The sequence below is a fragment of the Amphiura filiformis genome, chromosome 16 (genome assembly GCF_039555335.1).
Source record: "Amphiura filiformis chromosome 16, Afil_fr2py, whole genome shotgun sequence".
In the NCBI taxonomy this organism is placed as follows: Eukaryota; Metazoa; Echinodermata; class Ophiuroidea; order Amphilepidida; family Amphiuridae; genus Amphiura; species Amphiura filiformis.
Genome location: NC_092643.1, coordinates 22975778 through 22998355, shown reverse-complemented (window position 1 = coordinate 22998355; position 22578 = coordinate 22975778). Strand labels below are relative to the sequence as shown.

Genomic DNA, 22578 nt, shown 5'->3' with positions numbered 1-22578 from the left:
AAATCAACTTAAAGTGTGTACCTTCTCTAAGCTACTTTTTGTTAAAATGAAAACAGGTGTCCCATATTACCTGCTGTCCCATATTACCTGCAGCTACCCTATAACTTGTATCTTACAATTTTTTATAAAAATGAAGAAATATTTTCAAAAAAAAACCGTTTTGCCCCACTATCGGGGCAAAACGGAGCCCCCCTATGGGGCGAACGGCACCCTGGGTGTAAACTTATATCAGTTGTTCCATCGGTAGGCCCTAGGCCTAGTTATATGTAGGCCTATATTCAGTTACAATATTAAGTGGGCCTACCATCTCTGTGGAGTGAGTGGTTAACTTCTTATAGGCCTAGTAGGCCTATAATATGTATGACCAATATTTGATCAGAAAGAAATATTCAGTAGGCCTACCATCTGTGGAGTCGAGTGGTTAACTTTTAATCATTAATTCTATCTGTAGGTCTAGTTATATGTCTATGTTTCAGCGAAGTGTTTACCATGTTAGCTCATGTTCGAGTAGGCCCCTAGATAACGCCTTCATTTCCTTGAGTGAAGACAAGTTATGTCCAATTGGGGCAAAACGGAACCCATCTGTGGGACAAAACGCCCGGGGCAAAACGGAACCCTGTTCCGTTATGCCCCACACCTAGGGTTCCGTTTTGCCCCATACCCGATTTTTTAGAAATAGGTTGCATGCATAATACATCGTAGCATATAGGCCATATGCACTTAATACAGCTCATGGCTAGTACCTTCGTGTTTACAATATACACAATTATTTGGGAATCCGATATTAATGAAGTAAAATTTCAGCACATTAAACATCTACATATCTTACACCAGACGGGTAGTAATTTTTTGACTCGATCTTGCTCGAATGTCAGTGGATTGTTTCAGATAAAATTTTTGTTGTAAATCCTCGTAGCCATACTTGTGTTCCTCAATATAATTTGCATAGACGGCAGTATTGCGAAGGCCTACTTTTCCAGGTGGTTCCGTTTTGCCCCGGGGGTCCGTTATGCCCCACCTTCCCCTACCCTTTTTTCCAGAAAACACCAAAATTGAGACCCTTTTCGCGTCCCGCGCGGACGTAGCCTATGCTTAAAAAGATACCCTTTTACCGCGAAATTTTGGTCGGTGATGACTTCATTGACGGTTCAACTGGCACCCCCGGGGGATTTAATTGACGGCATCGCCCATTTCCTGATGCCCGTGTGGGGTTACGCTGTCACCTTCACACTGGGGATCTGCGTCCTGTACCGCCAGTGTGAAATGATTTATGTACCCATCAGTACTGGAATTCAGCGCCTTTACCCTAGTATGTGGAATAAGAACTCCCATCCTCTACGAAACTTAGGACGGAAGCTCCAATCCAAAAACAACACCAGACAATAAAACAAGCTACCAAGCCAACTAATTTGGCTCACCTTTCCTAACCAGCTGTGTTGCGAAAGGAAGTTTCAAGGTAGAGAAGGTAGACAGATAGAAGGATGAAAAGTAGAAAAGGATGAAATATAGAGTAGTGTAGGTAGGAGCATCCAAAAGGGACAAAATATAGTACCCATTTGGAGAAAAACCAGCATAGATGGAAAGAATTGGCAAAAAGTGCCAAAATGCTGGTAAAAGGTAATTTTCAGCTCCTCGACACTGGGATAAGGTGTCTTCCTTTTCGCTTCTAATATCAGGAAAAAAACACTTAGTCATCCAGGATTTTTGCCCGGGGATAATTTTTGATTTAAAATCAGCAAATTGCTCCAGACCAAATAAGACTCAAATACTAGTACGTTTCAGGAATGTTAACCCTGTGTAAAATCGGGTTTTCGTCAACAAGTCAAGATGGCTCCACGTGGGAAGAGAGGTCGTCCCAAGAAGGCAGAAACGTTGCCTGCAGAATCAGAAGAAACAACCACCAAAGATAGTGAAACGGAGATTCCTGTAAAGAAAGCCAAAGCTAGTAATGCGGAGGGAACAAACGGCAGCATGAAAATTGTGATAGAACACTGGTAAGCTTAAGACAAATTCCGGCCAATTATGTGAATTATCATTATGTCCATGCATATCAATGGTAGGTAAATAGAAGGAGAATTCACGTACCCAGTTCCCTTTGTACTATGATCGTTATGAGTCGATACTGAGCAATCAGGTATGAATGGTGCACTATCGATTTGCTAAGCTTCTTATCTATTGAGCTTGGCGGTTATGAACCACCGTTACATGTATCTCGACTTCTAAGCAGAATGCGTCATTTTTACCCACAAAGCATTGTGGCGTGACCATAAACAAAGGAAAACAATTTACTTCCGGTAATTTTATAACGCCAATATTTCTTATGGCCAAGCTTGGCGGATCATAGAAACAACATTGCCAGTCTTGGAAAACCTTTCCAAATCATTTCCACTTGTTTAAAAGTCCCGCAGACACCCGCCAGTATTACTAATCATGATCAGAAAAAATACATAAATTCACCATAACTTTGGAAGGAAATAAGGGAATTCGATCAGGTTTTCGCTAGTAAATCAACTTGAACTCGGAAACACAATGACGCAATCGAAGATCATGTGACCGATGCAAAAGGGCACTAATACCATCCATTTCGCACGGGTCACCTGGGGGTCTGTTTAAATTAAATTTTAAAATAGATGATCGATATTGTCGCATAACGATCATAAACATCAAAAGGCCGTGTTTGAGGGACTGCACTGATTAAATCCATTCAAGTGATGACTCGCGTTGAATAGCGTAATCGGCTTAACCCTATTGAGTGGATTAGGATTTTTCTGTGGAACCTCCTTCTATAATAGTCACTACCATGGTCCATGTTTGTAGACACTCTCAAGTGACACTGACAGGTTGCCTATGGATGCATGCGGCATGCATGACTCATTGTCATTGATTGCTGATCGCTGTCATTGTGGCTGTGTATTGTACTTGGTAGGCCTACTTCATGGGTTGTCCTCCACAGGAGGGGTATTTTTAACAGGAGGTGCAGTGGCTGGTACAAACAATTCAGTGGGGCGGGGGGTAATGCTCTGTTTAGGCACTTGAAACTTGATTCTGAGTTTAGCGTCCACCGCCCGCGTTATGAAATTTGTGCCGCGTTTGAGATGTAAAAGCTGAAAATAATTCATTATTTTGCAAATTACTACTAAAACCAGAAAGAAAATTTGTTCTGCAAAATTTTTAAAACCCTTTTTTGTATAGAAAACCTTGAGAACTATTAGATGAAGCCATCTAAATATTTTAGCATTAATTAAAAATATACAGGTTTTTGACCCTTGCTCTATCCAATTATTTCAATTATACCTTTGGGATGTAGACTAGAAGAGAACCTAGCCAAAATGTTTAATTACCAGATGGACATTGTTGATGTTGTAAATAATTTAACTAGGAAAGCCCTAGTTTTGACAAATTGGTGCCAAAAATTTATTTCATAATGTTCTGCATGATTGTTATTTTTGTTTAAATGAGTCAATCTTCCCCCCTCCCCCATTTCCCTCTATCCCCAAATGTATACAGAGAGGTTAGTACAAATTGGAGCATGGAAGTTACTTCCATGATTGGAGTGAAGAAGAATGGCATGGTATACTTTGGAATACATTTAGTTTGTTTTAAAACTTGAAAAACAAAAACCAAGATAAATTATTATACTTTTATAAATGTTTATGTGTGTTTGTGACATTATATTGCGACTGGCGATACCCAATTAAAATGAACAAAAGCGCATTTAGCATCGGTAAAAGGCCGCTGTGATATGAAACCTTGAAAATAATGAATAATGAATAATGAAATAGTTGCCTCATTATGAGCTGAAAAAAATGGGACGCTAAACTCAACATCAAGTTTCAATAGCCTTAAATGTGGTTTTGCTTGGGAATGCTGGTAGTCCTGCCAGCAAGACTTCAGTCTCTATCATAAACATAAACATAATGACATCTACGGACCTAGGTACGACGAGTTACAGCTAGAATGCTGGTCGATGCAGTCTTGCAGAATGTTTCAGATGGTCCTAGGGAAGAATGAGTTCATGAGTCGGTGAAGGGGTCCATACATGTTCATGGTGTACAATTTACAGAATATTTTATTTCTTCTGTGATTGGACTTGGAGCTGTGCGTATCACATACACTAAGCCTAACCCACAGACATGACAAGCGATAAACAATCACCAGTGGCAGCACCACCCGTGGGGCATGAGGGAAATACCCCAGGGAAATACCCCTGTCAAAACTCTTGCCCCCTCCCCCGTTTCCCCAGGCTAGTAGTGGCCCCACCATTTTGCCCCCCCCACTTTAATCAAACCTAGTGTGGGTTTAATACATTAAATCAACCAACAATCCCGCTATCCAGGCCAAGATTTATACAAGCAAAATACTGTTTCAAACTTTCAATCACGAAAATTAACCTAAATTTCGCGCCTACACGTAAGACTTGTCCACGAATGGCTTCAACGTGAACCTTCATTTCACCTTTTCAAACTAAAATTGTACACAATAATAGGAAAATGGCCCATCAAATGGCTTCAATTGGGCCTTCATTTTCCAAAAGTTTCTCACTTCTGAGGGGGCACATCCCCCCTGTGTCACGCAGGTGCTCCGGGATATTCGCTTCGTGGACATTAATTCAATTTTAAACAGTCATAAATTACTGGTCTCCCACTTTCAAAATTGTTCCACCGCCCTTGATGCATGCCTACAGCTAACTCCCGGTCCCCGCACTCCGTGCATCCGCGGGTATTCATGCTTGTCAAAAATTTCGCGAAATAAGGGTGTATTCAGATGAAGAAATGCGATTCGAGAAAAACAAAAAAAAAAGGGGTGTTTTTTCAAACCACGTGTTCGCGAAATTAAAAAAAAGGGTATTTCCATCGAGCAGCCGACGCGTTTCTGCCAGAAAAGAGTATATTAGAAATATCATTCGCGTTTTAGCGAAAATAGGGGTATTGTCGAAGGGCAAATAATTCGCGAAATCGCTAAAAAAAGGGGTGTTTTTCCCCTAAAAACTTAGCGAAATGAGATGCAAAAGGGGGTGTTTTTAAAGTTCACCGACAAGCATGAATACCCGCGGATGCACGGAGTGCGTGGACCGGGAGCTAACTGCAGTAAGATACAATGTACTATGATCGTATCACTGGCCTGCATATTCTAAATGTTTTATACAATTACCGGTAAATGTACCGCCTACCGGTATGGAGTCAGTGTCCACCAGTGGCGTAGCACGGGTCATCATATTGGGGCCACTGTGTTGGGGGCACATGCCCACCCACCTCCTGTGCCCCTACGATGCTATACTACTGGTGTCCACATCATCATCATGACATAATTATACTGCAAGTTAATTTTCATTTTGCATTATTATCAATATTTGCTCTTGAAATAATTTTTACTTTCTTTCAGTCGTTCCTGACGAGTGTATGGGCGCAATGCTGACCAGCTCATCGAAGCATTGTGCAAAGAGTTCCCGGAACTCACGTTTGAAAAGAACCCTGAAAAACCTCGGTCCAAAAGCTTTGAATGTACTCTGTACAAAGAGGATGGCTCAGGTAGGCTTTCTCTTTCGCAAAAAAAACCTCTCAGTATAAATGTATATCAGTTTTTCTCAATTTGAGATACTAGACAAATGTAACTGTCAATTCAAAAGTTTAAAAAACAAAAGTCAGTTACAGCTAGCAATATTAGGCACATGTTGTGCACAATGTGGCACTAACATTGTTGTTAGCCGACCTAAGCTCAAAAAGATTGAAAATGAAATTGGCTTTGTACCCGCCTGGCTTAATATGTATGGTACATATTCAAATTATTGTTTTTAAACTCTGGTTTACAATATTCCACCCTATTCTTTCCATCCTATTTTGCAGAGGTTCTTTTGTGGACTGGTATCAAGAAAGGTCCTCCAAGGAAACTAAAATTTCCAGAAGCTGAAGTCGTTATTAAGGCAATGAAGAATGCCCTCTAACACAGGTAACTAAAATTGGTTGGTTAAGTTAAGGGGGTACTACACCCCTCGATAAATTTGTGTCCATTTTTGCATTTTTCTCAAAAACTAATAACATACTGGCAACAAAAGTTATGTATATTATAGGGGCAAGGAATCCCATTACTACACTGGAATTTCAGTGACCCAAGACAAGCGGTTCGTTATTTATGATAAGAAATAAGGTACCGCTAGGATGTACCTCATTTCCTATCATATATACTGAACCGTTTGTCTTGAGTCACTGAAATTTCAGTGTAGTAATTGGATTCCTTGCCCCAATAATATACATAACTTTTGTTAACAGTGTGTTATTATTTTTGTGAATTATGCAAAAATAGTCACAAATTTACCACAGGGGTGTAGTACCCCCTTAAGGGTTTACTGTCAATTCTTGATATTCAAAAACTTGGTGTCTGCAGTCTGGACTGTTGACCAAACTAAAAAAGTGTAAATTTGGTAGCATAGCCCAAGGGGGGGGGGTCCTTACAAGAATTGAAAGAGAAAAGTTAAAAGTGACACTCTGAGTGACAAAAACAGAAAGAGAAAATCAGGAATGCAAAGGAAAAGAAAAGGGACAAGGAGCCCGAATCATGGGACCATTGTGTAAAATACATATTTATCTAAAAAAGGACTTTTTTGGTAGCTCAAAGATTTTACAAAGTATATATCCCACCTATTACCAGTGAAAGATTTGTTTTGTCTTTTCCTCAAATTAATCCCCGGCTAAATCAATAATGGTTTCTCTTTTTTTTCAGTTCATTTCAGCAAAACGTTGACAGTATTATTCCACCTGCTACCAAGAATCAACATTGGGCAAGGATTCAAATTCATTAGTGAACTCAGCGTCTATGACGGATGACATCCAAAGGAGCTTACTGGCTACAGATGGCATCCTGATATCTACAAGGCTGACATTACTTGTGACTCTGCATCTGATTTAATATTGATTCACAATAGCTGTGTATGTTTTCATGATTTTGATTAGTTGTACCAAAAATAATATTATTCCATGTAGAAGTAGGTGTAGGACAGAGTGTATTATTATGTATTCATTAGGACATCAATGTGGTTTCAGTAAACATGAATAACCTATGCCTTTTTAAAAAGTATTTGTACCAGGGCCGTAGCAAGCGGGCGCCCAAGGGATGCCATGGCCGCCCCGCTTTTTGAGAAATTTTTTATGTTTTTCGTTGTATCTTTATTTCAATTTGGGCAAAGATTTGTAATTTGGCCACCCTATATTTGTCATAGCCGCCCCACATTTTTTCGACCTTGCAAGTTGCTACGGGCCTGATTTGTACAAAAGTCATTCTGAAAATTTAGAGTTCATATGTCAGATGGCTCTATCAAGTAATCTATCATTCATATTAAATTTGTAACAAAAAATAAATCACTGGCAATTTGTCAGTAGATTGTTTTACATTTAAAGTTGAAGTTCTGAAAGGGGTCACATTTTTTATCCAAAAAAATGACTAAAATGAAAAAGGATCAATCAAGTACAAAACAGGCTGATCCTCACAAAGTTGTAAAATGAACTGAATATGACAGAGGTGAAGGTAGTAAAATAGATAGCATCAGACATAACATGTGACGTGAGGCCCGGGGATGAGGCCATCATTTTCTTCAGAATTGGGTTCCAAATTATTATGTCAGTGAAAAGTTATAGGTTGAAAAGTTATTTATCCCTCCGCCCATATTGTGTTGAAAATATTCATGATTCCCCTTCTGCATGGACATCCCGAAAACAAATTATTCAAAAATGGTCAAGAAAGGTGTTACCCCCCCCCCCCCCTAGACTATTTGGAAAGAATGGATGCATGTAGCACAAAATTGTTGGTTGTTTTTGCAATTTTGGCCAATATGTTAAATGATGACAAGCCCTTGATAATTTTATGATCCCGGATCCCCTATTGTTTGTGTAAAATTAGTATCTTAAGGTTTGTATATGACCCCTACATATTTTAGGACTCCCTGCCAAAAACATGACAGCCCCCTCAGATGTATTGTATTGAAGACAGTATGTTATTACCAAAGATGTACAGTGTAGCTATCGTATTGACTTATAAATTGGACCAAGCTACCCATAAGTTAGCAGTGTTATAGCCAGGTTTTTAAGTTGCACAAAATAAAGAAGGGAGAGGGCACATTTTTGCAAGTGTACCTATGCCCCCCTCCCCAAATGAACCAATAGTAGTTGTAGATGGTAAGTCGTCAAATGCCGTCAATGTGGTTTCCGGGGTTCTGTTTCTGTTATACATAAACAACAACGGAGAAGGAGTTGGCTCAGATATTAAGCTTTTTGACAACAAAAGAAAAATAAAGAATACAAACAGTTGCCTCTGCATAAAATTCAATATTTTTGAAAAACTGACAAGCAGAAAAGATTTTCACAAAGCGTTATCTGTGCTGGTAGCAGATAAAGGTGCAAATGAAAAACAAAACCCGTAAAGCCAAACTTACAGGAACTGTAATTGTAGAGGTTCATCAGGTATGTTAATTAATCAGCTATTTAGACTTCACTTGACAAGCCCAAATGAAAATTTATGTTTTTCTACTGACAGTTTCACCAGAAATCTTCTGACTTTCTCAAAGCGTTGATGATGTTATTGATCCATCTGCTTGATGAAGTGGGAACCTTGACTGGATGTTTTGTTTTTCCCGGAAGTGTATACTTCTGCCTTTGGTCTTGAGTTGAGGATAATAATGACTAAGTCACATATTTGTTTCTTGGTCATATATTTCTTAACAAGTCACATAATTTTAATTCTCTACTCAGAACCAATGGTGGAGGCATGAGTATACACTTCTGGGAAAAGTAAAATATCCAGTCAAGTTTCATACTCCAAGCAGGTGGATCAACAACATCATCAACCAGGGAGTAAATAAGGATAATTTACTGGGTGGGCAATTTAATTTATTTTTGCCCTCAAATTAGGGAAAATAATTTACTGGGTGGGCAGCAGTATAATTAATGGCATTCTTGGCATCTTATGCCGATATTAGCAACGTCCAAGAAAAGTTATGTACCGTATTATATTTCACTTTGGACATTTTAAATATCTTATACTAATTATCACTCACCATTACTCCTGAGTAGAAAAAAAGCAGTATAATTAAATGGGAAGGGTGATATTTTTATTTGTTATTATTGTGAAATAATGTTTTGACTTTTACTGTGTAACTTATTGTCACAGACACATATCACTCACAGATTAAAGAAATATTAATTTAAATTTAATTATACCCGTTTTGAATGAGTGGCATTTTCTAAAAAGTATTGAGATTATTTGATGAGTAATGAAAATCTGTTAAAAACACGAACAAAAACTATGTTTCTAAAATACAAAGTATTGTCAAACCAGTATGACCAGATATTTACTAGTAATATCAATGTTTGCAAGTATTTCCCAGAGCTTCCCAGTAATCAGAGATGCCACTTTTCCTTCTAATGCCTGAATTACAACTATAATTAAAATGTTTATTTTGCCAATTCTTATATTAAATAAAATAACTTAGGCCACAATGTTGCACAAATAAAGACCTATGTAGAATCACAGTCGAAAGGTGAAAAAAGTAATGAACAAAAAATGTGTTCTTAACCTATTACCTATTTGTGCATGCTCAAAGACTTCCAATGAGCAATGTATATCTGGATAAGTTCCAAATAATGTTTTAAAGTCTATTAAAATTTATGGGCTTATACATGTATGAATTCTTTCAGGTTTTGTGTGGAAATTGCTCAAATAATGTTAATGCACCATGGTACTAGTTTTATGATAATTATTATATGGTGCCCAATTTTTTGTGGGCAAAATAATTTACTGGGTGAGCACTTTTGGGCAATGGACAAGTGGAATTTACTGGGTGGGCAAAATAATTTGCCCACCCAGTTAACATGTTATTTAACAACACTTTGAGAAAGCCAGAAGGTTTCTACACTGACAGCAGAAAAACATTTCATTGTTTTTTCATTTGGTCTTGGCAAATGAACCCTAAATAGCTAAGCAATAATTGTAGTGAAGCCGTCATCAAAACATGTACAAATATTTCTAGTGTATTTTTCTAGTGTAAAATAAAGCTGTATTGTACAAAATTTTATCAAATAGTGTATGACATCATTCTTAACAATGTGTGCATTTGTGTTTAGGAAAGAAAGTTTTATTTGCCTTCAAACCCTTGATGCGGCCATTTTCTTCTTCAATGATCATCATTTCATTAATTGGCGATATCTATTTCTTTGAGCATCATCAAAGACTGCTACCTACCTAGTTGACTTCATCAAAATATGCTATCTTCCTAAGATGACTTTAATGGTTGATGAAGATGACTCAGTCAATGGGTGTTATCTACCGTAGATGACTTCATCAATGAGTGCTATCTAAAGTAGATGATTCATCAGTGAGTGTATGATGACTTCATCAATGGATGTGATCTACCTAAAGCTGAATTGATTAATGGGTGCTATCTACATAAAATGACTTATCCAGTGGGTGCTATCTACCTAGATGACTTCAACAATGGATGCAATCTTGCTCAGGTGACTTTGTCAATGGGTGCTATATTGCTATCTACCTAAGATGACACCATCAATGGGTGCTATCTACCGAAGATGACTTCATCAATGGGCGCTATTTACCTAAGATGATGTCATCAATGAGTGCTATCTACCTAAGATGACTTCATCAATGGGTGCTATCTAAGATGTACTTTATATCAATGTGTGCTGTCTGCCTAAGATAACTTTTTATCAATGGGTGGTATCTACCTAAGATGACTTCATCAGTGGATGCTATCTACCGAAGATGACTTCATCAATGGATGCTATCTACCAACTATGACTTCATCAATGGGTGCTATCTACCGAAGATGACTTCATCAATGGGCGCTATTTACCTAAGCTGACATCAATAGGTGCTATCTACCGAAGATGACTACATCAATGGGTGCTATCTATCTAAGAGGACTTCATCAATAGGTGCTATCTACCGAAGATGACTACATCAATGGGTGCTATCTATCTAAGATGATCTGATCAATGGGTGCTATCTACCTAAGATGACCTCATCAATGGGTGCTATCTACCTAAGATGACGTCATCAATGGGTGCTATCTACCTAAGATGACGTCATCAATGGGTGCTATCTAAGATGTACTTTATCAATGTGTGCTGTCTGCCTAAGATGACTTTTTATCAATGGGTGCTATCTACCTAAGATGACTTAATCAGTGGATGCTATCTACCGAAGATGACTTAATCAATGGGTGCTATCTATCTAAGATGACTTCATCAATAGGTGCTATCTACCGAAGATGACTACATCAATGGGTGCTATCTATCTAAGATGATCTGATCAATGGGTGCTATTTACCTAAGATGACCTCATCAATGGGTGCTATCTACCTAAGATGACGTCATCAATGGGTGCTATCTACCTAAGATGACTTAATCAGTGGATGCTATCTACCGAAGATGACTTAATCAATGGGTGCTATCTATCTAAGATGACTTCATCAATAGGTGCTATCTACCGAAGATGACTACATCAATGGGTGCTATCTATCTAAGATGATCTGATCAATGGGTGCTATTTACCTAAGATGACCTCATCAATGGGTGCTATCTACCTAAGATGACGTCATCAGTGGGTGCTATCTAAGATGTACTTTATCAATGTGTGCTGTCTGCCTAAGATGACTTTTATCAATGGGTGCTATCTACCTAAGATGACTTCATTAATAGCCTACTTACGGCCTGCATCATTTTCTCGGAACTCGCAGACGGCTTTACGGGGCTTAAGGGCTGGGGTATGAACGTTTGGACAGTATTTATTTTGGGACATTAGAGCACAGCAGACATATCGAATTGTATTCTGAATACGAAGAATGTCATTCTGATATCAAATAATTTTGATATTTTGAAATTCGCAATTTAATACACATTTTATGGCAAATCATTAAAATTGATATTTTTGATATTTAACAGTACTTGAAGTAAACTTTATAAATCTGATGATTTATACTTAAAGTGTATGCAGGTGGGATGAAAAGCCGACAATCAATTGAAATTTTGACCTTTTGTATTGAAGATATGGATTTTTTTTCCCCAAAACACCCAAAAAATTAGGTCTTTTTGGGATAAAATTCCATATCTTCAACAAGAAAGGTCCAAATTTTCAATTGACCGTCGGCTTTTCTTCCTGCTACATACACTTTAAGAATATATCATTAGATTTATATAATTTACTTCGAGGACTGTTATATATCAAAATTTGAAAAATATCAAATTTTATAATTTGTCATAAAATTTGTATTATATTGTGATTTTCAAAAAATGAAAATTATTTGATATCAGAAAGACATGCTTCAGTATTCAGAATGCAATCGATAGCTCTGAGGTGCTCTCATGTCACACAAAAAATACTGTCGAAACGCAATAAACGCTCATTTTAGATCCCTTAATAAAACAACACAGAAAATTTTTCACACATTTAGAAAACGTCTGTTAGGAAAGTTTGTTTTGATGTTTTTTGTTTGTTTATTTGTTTGCTTGTTCGTTTTTCCACTATCTACTCAAGATAGTATTTATTTGTAAAATACAAAGAAATTGAGAAAGGTTGAATATATTTTGTTAGGCCTATTTATCTACTCAAGATACCATTTACGGTGCAATTTGCAAATCACCCGTTGCGACATCCGTCGTCATCTTCTGTGAACACGCGCGAGCCCACTTACGGCCTGCATCATTTTACGATCTGCATCATTTTCTCGCAACGCGTGCGCAACCGGCTATCTACTGAAGATAGCATTGCGGGCCTAATAAAACAGAGCCATTCCATGTCAACTCCAGGGATGTGCACTGCAGCACAATTTTCATTTTTTCTCTTCAATTTTTTGTTTTTCTGTGTGGTGGTAGATATTGATGAGAAAGTAAAATCCTGAAAATTTGAGCTTCATACTCCATTTCGTTTTCCGTGGCATCAATATGAAATTTAGGGGGTCAGCATAAAAATGTGTCGCATACGCGAAAAGACGATGTTTGGAGGTCCATAAATGTATAAAGGGAACCCCAAACAACTTCGAAAAGTATGTATCCTGGGGTACTTTTTTGTGTAGACTTCAAATCTGGCATCAGAAAACTTGTGACTTCTTTACTTAAAAAGATATAGGGCCCTCAAAATGCAACCGTCCATCACGGGCAAAAATTTTTCGACCCCCCTATCGCGGGTCGAAAAATTTTATGACCCCCCCCCCCCCTTCCAACTACACAGACTCAAGATAAATTATTCATTGCCGGAGGCGCGGAGCGCGTCAAAACTTAAAAGTGAAGAAAGTGTGTGGAGCGCGGTAAAATTTTTATTGTAAGTGTACAGAAGGCGCGCGGACCGTGTAAAAATTTTGCATAGATTGTACGCACAGTTCGACTGCGAAGTTAAAGAAGGCGCGCGCGCAGCGCGTGAAAATTTTAAGTCACCAGCCCTTAATAATTCTATAACCCCCTATTTTGGGTGTTAAAAAAATTATAACCACCCTATTTTTCAGGTGGTGTATGACGTGCAGTCCCTAAATTCAGTAAATTTTCATCGTCAACCGTGTAATTGAATGGGATTATTTTGAAATTTTAAAAGCGCTTGAAATATCACAAACAAATAGGCCTATGTTGATAAATAATATAAATACAAGCTAAAACCGTTGGGGTTCGATAATGAACCCCACAAAACTAACAGTATATGGAAAATGCCATACGGCCGGGCGGTTTCACGAGTTGCCGGCTCGATCATGTCATCCGCCGCCTGCTATTTTTGGTCTGAAAATTCTATGACCCCCCAGTATTTTTGTGACCCCCCTTCGAAGAAAATGCCAGCCCCTAATGTTATTAAGTATTGACACAATATTTGGCAAAAATGTTTGCAAAAATAGTTTACAATAACATTTTTTGAAAACATTTAAAAATATTGTTGTAGTGTGTTTTCATACAAAACGTTTAAAACGTTATCATGACCTTTATATAACCCGACATTTTAATGTTATTAAAACTTTTTTACCCAAACCAAAAGCCAAAATATAACTTATTTAAAATGTTTTTAAAACGTTTTTGTGTTTGCTGGGGCGCTCAGGGGATCCAAAGTAGTTTGTGGTGACTGGTGGCGTGCTTCAGCCAGGGTCAAGGGTCAACCAATTTGTCAACATTCATGACATTGACGGACGAAATGTTTATCGTAAAAATGTGCGTAAAAATGTAATCAAATAACTGACTAGAATTCCGATTTCTTACATTTGTGCGTTTCCTGTAAGTATCAAATATATTACTGTGTTCTTGTTGTTTATTTACAGGAGATCGTATATCACTTTAGATAGCTAGAACATGGTGATAAAATTAATAAGCTTACGATGTCGATGACTCAAAAAATACAAATTATGTAAATAATTAACAATTTAAGCTTACCCATTTTTTGCTTTGCTGTGAGCTGTGTGTTCATGGAGGTATACATTAAACATGGACGAAAGAGATAACAGACCATTTCCAGACCTGAAACTTTGCCTCTCTCTAGGCTCTTGCTGAATTCCTCTTTTTTTATTCCTGAAATTAATGCATTTTTTATTTGTTATTCAGCCTAATTTTTGAGCTTTTTTAGAATTTTTTTAGCTTTTTTTAACCTATTTTCTAGGTATACTAGGTGAATTCAAATTTGCCATCAAATTGCATCATTTTATATATCAAATTAAAGCCCTTGAGTAAACTAAGCCAAAACTGAAAACCTTTTTTTCATAGCACTTTCCGTAGCAAAGTTACATCTTGTCAAAGATTGACTTTCATCAAAAAGATTCAGCTAGCAAAATTCCCCAAAGCGGCATTTCGGGGTGTTTCTAGATCTTAGACTCATGGCGATAGCAGCTTTTTTTTAATGGAACTGCTATCAAAATCCCTCTAAAATTCCATGTGCGACTTGATTATCACCATAAAAAATCATATATTTGGGTCAAGTGAAGTATAGAAAACATATTTATGTAGGTTTCCTTCACCCACCTATTCTCGAAAAAAATTCAAATTTCTATGTAAATATGCATTGTGTTGGGGCCCGGTCTCGGCGAATTAAGCTGACTAGTAAATGCCTTAACTAAGGTTTGCCTAGGTTACCTATATTTTCCCCTTTTTTAAAGCATTTTTTCCTTTTTTCACAAAATACTAGTAGTCAGTTTCAGGTCTGCATTTCCAAACAGTCAAAAGTCTCAGTATCACCTGTCATGCCTGTTATGACGTCTGTGAGGGCCAATTGTTCCATGAAATGTGACAGGCGAGACTGCTACGTACCACATATTTTTACGGTCTTTTACATAAACGTAAGGCACGCAATGCTGGTGTGATTGTTAGACATGGAGGATCAAACAACATGCCCTCATGAATGCAAGAATTCACAGCACGCAAAACATGGGGACTTTGACTGGTTGTGAATGGTCCCGGGGAATGTCTAAAAGTAGTACATGTAGTCTGTGGCATTAAATTCTTTAACTTTTAAAAGCATAAGCATATTTGTGCAGTATATTGAGTAGGTAAATGCTTGTCTTCTAAGGGCTGTGCAATAATTATGAGCCCTGGGGAAGGGTAAAATTGGGGAGGGGAAAGAAATTTTTGGCGAGCGAAAGGGGGCAAGCAATTTTGGCAAGCCGAGAGGGGGAAGCGATTTTTTGCACGCATTCATGGGGCGCTTCTATATAAAATAAAAGGAAGTCGCTAAATCTTGTCCAGAAGCAGGCGCCGAGATGCTTTCACTTTCAGCTCTGATTTTTGCGTACATTGATCGGGTACATATTGCCATTAAACCATCTGGCGTTCATTTTGCAAAACTATTCAATCACTATGGAAATAACAAAAAAAATGGTTGGTTGCTAGGCGGTTGAGGTCAATAACCTTATGGATTAGGTCATGACAGCAAACGCGTCAAATGCAGTAAGTGGCGAGTCACGCACCTGCGCGTACTACGGCACCATAGTTTCACGCGCGCATTGCCGCGCATGGTATGGACGCATTTAATGTTGGCTTCGCGCGTGAAGGCCTAGACAGTGGCGAAGGGGGCACACTCGAAGTTTTTGCCGCCACCTTTTGAATGACCACGAAGCACCATTGTGTCGCGCGCCGTGCAGGGGGTTGTGTCCCCTCAGAATTGAAAACTTGGTGAGTAAAGGCCTTGAAGCCATTTCGGGGGATCATGGGTGTAAGCTGATGAAAAGTGGTTCATTGGGTGACAGATTTGCAAGAAAGTCCACTTTTCAGAGGGAATGTTAAAATGTAGCCAACCGGGACAGAACTGTTCAGTATAGCCCGAAAAGGTTAAATGTTAGGGTGTGGGTGAATGTTCACATTTTGGAAATTCTGCGGCCCCGCCTCGCAATTAAATCCTGGCTATAATATACATGTAGGCCTTGCTATTAATAACACGGAATCCCTTAAAATTCTGCGGCCCCCGCCTCGCAATTAAATCCTGGCTAGAATATAGGCCTTGCTATTAATAACACGGAATCGCTTAAAATGTTTTGCAGCAACTTTTAATGTTGCTTACGATTATAACCCGAAATTGAAACGTTTTCTAGCAACCTCTTCTAACCTTAATGTTTTATGTTTGTTGGGATAAAGTTAAAATCAATCATTTTGTCACGAGCTGTTTCAAACTGATGGATTGAATGAGTAACAACATTATCACAGGTCTGGATATTTATGATTATCAAGCTAACATGATCATTGCTATACTGGATGAATAAGATGATATACACCAAGACACCATGATTATCATCATCGTTTACCATGTTTACTAACCACTCCCGTTTACTAACCGCTCCCGTTTACTCAACTAGCGGGGACCCGCGCGAAGCGCGGGTCTCCCGCTAGTTTTTAATAAAACGCTCTTAAAACGCTTAGGAAAACAGTACGGAAATGCTTAAATAGAGGGGGGGGGGGCAAGCAATTTTTGGCTAGCCATTTGGAAATTTTACCCCCCCCCCAGGGGGCTCATAATTATTGCACAGCCCTAATTTAAATGTACACAACATATGACCACATGTGTCATTGTTTCGGACCATGATTCAGATTTGCAGGGGCAGTTAAAGGAGGATTTCGTGATCCTAGCATCCTTTTATGACATTTTTCAGTACTCGGGCCGGTACCTACCCGTAGATATCCACAAAAAAAGCTTACATGTACTCCCAAAATTTCAGTTGATTCCGATCTAGCGTTTGCGAGTAATGTATGATTATGTGTATTACACTGCTCCATAGACAATGTGTTGTATTTCGTTCTTGTATACCAGAACGAAATTCAAATTTGACGATATTTCTGCTATTTAAACAAATTTGTCTGCAAGAAATTTTTGGTACATAAATATTATGAAGCCAGAGGTTTCCAGTAGTATAAAAAATTAAAAATCTTAAATTGAGAAAAGTGGGGGATGAGGCTGTGGATCACGAAATGCCCTTTTAATAAACTAATAATAATGTATACCGGTACCACAGTTTGCTTTATACAAGTTTTTAAGTCACTGGGTGGGTGCATAGGGGCATGGGCGGTTAATAATGGAACAAATACGGTAAATGTTTTTTGAGCGATGTATCAAGACCTCAAAAACAGCATTTTTTTAAGTGCCAGCAGCAAATGCGATGGTACCTGAAAATTTTTACTGATGTACACTGTCATCAATGGCCTTTATAACTAAATTGAGAATAAAGGTATTATAGCCTGATTAGCCTCTGTTTTGAACAGAATTTGTATTCCATGAAATTTTTAGGTATCGGGTACAATTTTCATTCATGAATGAGACATGTTTGTTTGGTATATTTATATTTTCCAGGATTGACTGAGGTCTTTCAGATATATCCAATACTCTACTATATGAAAATGTAAATTTAATTCAAGTTAGAGAGAGCAGATCTTTGACGATACCACACTATTGGCAGTATGGCAGACCATCCAGGTGAAATGATGTCATTAGATGGAATGGCAGAACATGTAGTGGATGAAGTCAACTTTGGGATCAGTTTTCCATCTGTGAGAAAGGTCATCACCTTGGAAACAGAACCACTGGCAAATTGGATAGGTGAGGCATTATGGGTAGCTATTAGGCCTAAAAAATTGTTTGATTGGCGTAACCCGATCAACCCTAAAATTAGGCCAGACCCTAACATTTTTCTTCTCTTTTTTGCAAAAAAACCAATAAAATAAAAATAAATAAATAAATTTAAAAAAAAGAAGAAAAAAGTTTCAAAGACAAAATTTACAGCTTAAAAAGAAAAGAAAAAAAATCCTGACCTACCTATACTAAAATGCAGCAAACCTTTTACGAGCGCGACTACCGTGATGTTGCAAATTCGGCGCTAACAACGCATACGGCACAAAATTCATTCATAAATCTCCCCTCAGCAACACCATATCGCCTTAGCAGCCAATCAGAGACAAGTGCGTGCAACGCAGTATATACGCGATGTATCCTTACAATACGCGCTCGTCAAAGGTTTTCTGCATTTTAGTATACCCTAAATTTTTTATGTTACGCCAATCAAACAATTTTTTTTAGGCCTTAGTATACTTTTGCTGAATACTTATCTCCTAAGTGACCGCTTATGGGTTCGAATTTCAACCAGCCTAATCATGAAGCTCCCGTGGCCCAGTGGTTAAGGTGCAGGTCTCGTAAACCTGAGGTCCTGGGTTCAATTCCCAGGCGGGATCACTTTTTCTACTTGTCTCCTTTATTATTTGTGACGGCGAACCTGGTGAAAAATCATGTTTATTTATATAATTCCCGTCGATCATGCCACTGTTTTTCCATGCAAGTCATCACGTTGTTGATAGCCATAGCTGTGTTCATTGAAATGAAATTTCTAAAATGTTCAACTTGATCCAGCTTTGAAAAAACAACAACACCATAGCTCAGGTTTCCAACCTTGAATAAAAAGGTAATATACAAATGTAGGGTCTATAATTTCTACTTGGGGTGGGGGGTGGTCAATTTTTGTAAAAATCCAATCAAGTACCCAAGTATATAATCACCCATTAGGTGAGAGCTTTACTGGAAAATGTCAAAACCTTTTGTGGTCAATAAAACTGTATCTACATCTTCCTTTTTGTCCATACAAGACACAAAAGCTTCTAATCTAAATTTTGTTGCCATCTAAAAGTTGCAAATCAAGAATGTGATGACATTGGTTGACACTGTCTTTGGTAACTTCATATCTTCACTTGAACCTCATCATCCATAAGATAGAGGGGGTAGCACTAAGGCCCAAAAGTCGGGGGTTGTTTTCCCGTGTTTTTCACTCCCGAGCTTGCAGAAAATCCAAACACATGGGGTGAAAATTCAATCTGGGGGGTGAAAAATATTTTGCAGTGTAGTCAGGGGTCCAAAAGTAGAGGGTCAGAGTTCACCCCCGAGATTGCACATATTCCCAATATAGAGGGTGAAAAATTAATATTTTTTTAATTTAGGGGGTCGTTCACCCTCGAACAGGGGTTAACGCTACCCCTGAGAGAGACTGACCATTCATTCCTTTTTTTTGTACTATGACATTTTCTCTTCATTTGTTTCCCCCATGCAGAGATGTGGTATCAGATATTCCTGTGGTACTTATTCTCCTCATTCCTGGTTCACTCCGGAGCTGCACTGGTAGCCGTATGGGCGCTACATAGACATAAATATGGCAGATTTTATGCTGTGCTTATCTTGGTCATGGGTTTTATTGGCCCTATCACTGGTGGTATTGCAACAAGTAAGTAAATTGATGTGTTTGGAGTTCAAGCAAACTGTATATGAAAATGTTGAGAGAGAAAAAAATCAGGACTCAGCAGGGATTGAACTTTGTTGGTCGCTGGATTACCAGTCCAGAGTCTTAAGGGACCGTTCACAAACACTTGTTAGGGGGGGCCTGATGCAAAAAGGGGGGGCCCTGAAATTTTTTGACCCTCCTAAGGGGGGGGGCCTGAAAAAAATGACCGATGAAATTTTTTTGCATTAGGCCCCCCCCCCTTACAAGTGTTTGTGAACGGTCCCTAACCACTACACTACCTGAGTTCACAGTTGGTACTCGGGCAATCTCAACTAAAGTCCCCAAGATAACTCTCTCACTGTGTCTGAGCGGCCAATTATAATATTAAATAATGAAAAAGGAGGCGGCCTATATGCTTCACCCTAGCAGGGCATTAGACAATGCGATCGAGACACAATTAATATATGCAAGGAAATAAGCGATGCAAGCCCAAGAAAAAATATAAAATTATGAATCATAATTTCTCTAGCTTGCCTAATACCCAAGCTGCCAAGCACATTCAATTGAATTACAGAACCATAACTAAGTCAAACACTTGATTGTGTTCAGACACACTGTAACCTTTGTTCTTTTCTTTTCTATTTCCACATAACAGGTGCCATTATAGCTGGACTATTTAAGACGACAACATTCAAATTTTACCCCATGTATGCCATGGTATGTGGATGGGGTCAAACTATTATGATGATTCTCATATCATATACAAGGATATTAGCAACACTTTGATTGTGTATTTTCTAGTATTTTTCGTACGGAAAAGAAAACAAGGTTGTCAGCACTGAGAGAATTCACTACATGTTGGAATCTTGACTTGGATTGGCTGCCAACTGAGTTACAGGTTGCATGGTGCAAACCTGTCCGGATTTCAACTGGAATAGTCAGAATCCCATAGAGGGACAAGCAACCCCTCTTATATGTTAGCATATGACTTCTGCAATTAATACAGGGTGTATCAAAATGATTGGTACCCATCAATTTTGATGTTTATTGAAAAGCCTACCTCTTCCAAATACACTTTTGGATACATTTGAAATATCCAGAATGTATAGTTTATGACTTGTTTTTGCAATTAATTTACAAATTATTTGGATCTTATGTTGAATTTTGATCTGTCAGGCTCATCCATTATCGATGAAAACTGATGGGTACCAATCATTTTGATACAGCTTGTATGATAGTTGGAAGATATGCACCAACATTTGATTGTGTGGTTTATTGTTTGGTATAAGTGAAATAGGTTTAGCAATTAAGCTTGAGCAGATTCAACCCAACGTGGGACGTTTTTCCAACAAATCCAGGCAACCAGGCAATCATGCATATCAGGCTAAAGACGAGGTACAAATGATTGACCGGCAGCCTGGATTTGTTGGAAAAACGTCCCACGATGTGTTGAATCTGCTATAGTACCCTGTGTCTTGTTGTCATTACCCGTTCGGTTTTCAGACATTTTCGAAAAAACAGGAACCTCACAACAAACCAATTTCCGCAGGTGGCAAGAATTGTACATCCAAGTTCAGTTTTTAAAGGGCGAACTGTAGTAAGGATAACAAAAACGTTTGGTAAAAAAAGTCTACAAGATGACCTCAAAAGGTCAAGTCGTATGTGAAAATAAAAATGGCGAAATGGTGATACGAATTTGGAACGAAAATAGTTCAAATCAAGGGAAAACCAGAACCATACTATGTCCACAATTACATGTTACTCATTTCGGCAACAAATGGATGGTTAATTCTGGCCCCCCTATAAATGTAAGTGACGTAGTGGGTATATGCATGGTCACTTGTGTCTAACTGCTTATGTGACCATGTATATATCCCAAAGTCACTTGCATTTTAATGAAGGCAGAATTAACTATCCATTTGTTGCCATGAAAGAAAGAAAAGTGCAAATGGTTGTCATTTTTCAGCACAAATAATTGTGACAAAAAATGACATCTCAGATATAGCGGCCATTCCTCCAGCTAGCCCAACTCCAAGGGGTGTCCGTCATGTAGTTATATTATGATGTGTATGAAAGAATAATCCTGAGGGGTATATTGCAAAAAGGCTCTTTCTGCAGTAGCTGCCCTGTAGATAATTTGACAATTTCTGCATTATAGGGTCTATATTGTATCTAAAATTATGACGTGTGGCAGCTATTGCAGATTGACCTTCTTGAACTAACCACTGAGACAAATGATGATGTACTGAGTAGCAAGGACCAAAACACACCACATTTCGCCATACTGCATTTTAGAAACGCTTGCTGTTAGAATAAGAAAACATTTAATTGTAATTATTGCACAGGTCACGGCAACCCTGTGACCTTTCCGGAAAAAGCCGAGTGGCAGGTTTTTCAAATAAATATTTTCTGTGTAAAAATTGTACCATCAGATAGGTAATGGAATATATGAATATTAACTGTACATCTATCATAACAATTTTTGATAACAACTTGCGTCACAATTGATCTAGTATAGATCATAGGACCCTTGTATTAATTGTCTCTATGCGCTTGAGAATTCAACAATATAAATAATGGTAGCTTTATTGTAATACCCATTAATGTTTTAAGCAGATAAAATTCCAAAATATGATGTAGTAATGAAGTTGCGATTTATTAATACTAGCGGGATACCCGCGCTTCGCGCGGGTCCCCGCTTGATGAGTAAATGGGAGCGTTCACTATAACAGGAAAAATTACTGAACAGGTAGAATCATTGAAAAGGTACATTTTATTTATCTAAATCTGTCTCTTCTAACATTTTCTTTTTAGTTTCCTCTGCTTAGCTTGTGATTTTCCGTTTCCATGTTATTTATTTATTTAACCCA

The 22578-nt window shown here is 38.2% G+C and overlaps 2 protein-coding genes and 1 non-coding gene across 4 annotated transcripts; all 3 read left to right on the top strand.

Moving 5' to 3' along the window:
- The first annotated feature begins 1779 nt into the window (after positions 1-1779).
- On the top strand, positions 1780-7782 carry LOC140135741 (selenoprotein H-like). 2 transcript variants are annotated; one of them, XM_072157342.1, is made up of 4 exons: positions 1780-1994; positions 5383-5528; positions 5844-5946; positions 6728-7782. In XM_072157342.1, the coding sequence occupies exons 1-3, from the start codon at positions 1828-1830 to the stop codon at positions 5939-5941; spliced, it is 411 nt and encodes a 136-aa protein (XP_072013443.1). In that variant the 5' UTR covers positions 1780-1827; the 3' UTR covers positions 5942-5946; positions 6728-7782. The 2 variants fall into 2 exon arrangements, with proteins under 2 accessions (XP_072013443.1, XP_072013442.1); XM_072157341.1 differs by having other exon boundaries at positions 6718-7782.
- A 6407-nt stretch (positions 7783-14189) lies between these two features.
- On the top strand, positions 14190-22430 carry LOC140135740 (transmembrane protein 170A-like). Its single transcript, XM_072157340.1, has 4 exons — positions 14190-14249; positions 17800-18045; positions 19541-19711; positions 20364-22430. The coding sequence occupies exons 2-4, from the start codon at positions 17907-17909 to the stop codon at positions 20492-20494; spliced, it is 441 nt and encodes a 146-aa protein (XP_072013441.1). The 5' UTR covers positions 14190-14249; positions 17800-17906; the 3' UTR covers positions 20495-22430.
- Positions 18602-18675, top strand: Trnat-cgu (transfer RNA threonine (anticodon CGU)). Its single transcript has one exon. It is a non-coding gene; the product is annotated as a tRNA-Thr (tRNA).
- Positions 22431-22578: the final 148 nt, after the last annotated feature.

Bases quoted from the DNA above. Each gene is read 5' to 3' on its own strand.
- LOC140135740 (XM_072157340.1), top strand. From the start codon at position 17,907: ATGGCAGACCATCCAGGTGAAATGATGTCATTAGATGGAATGGCAGAA. The intron at 18,046-19,540 runs GTGAGGCATTAT...TCCCCCATGCAG, and splicing joins ACCACTGGCAAATTGGATAG to AGATGTGGTATCAGATATTC. The intron at 19,712-20,363 runs GTAAGTAAATTG...TCCACATAACAG, and splicing joins CACTGGTGGTATTGCAACAA to GTGCCATTATAGCTGGACTA.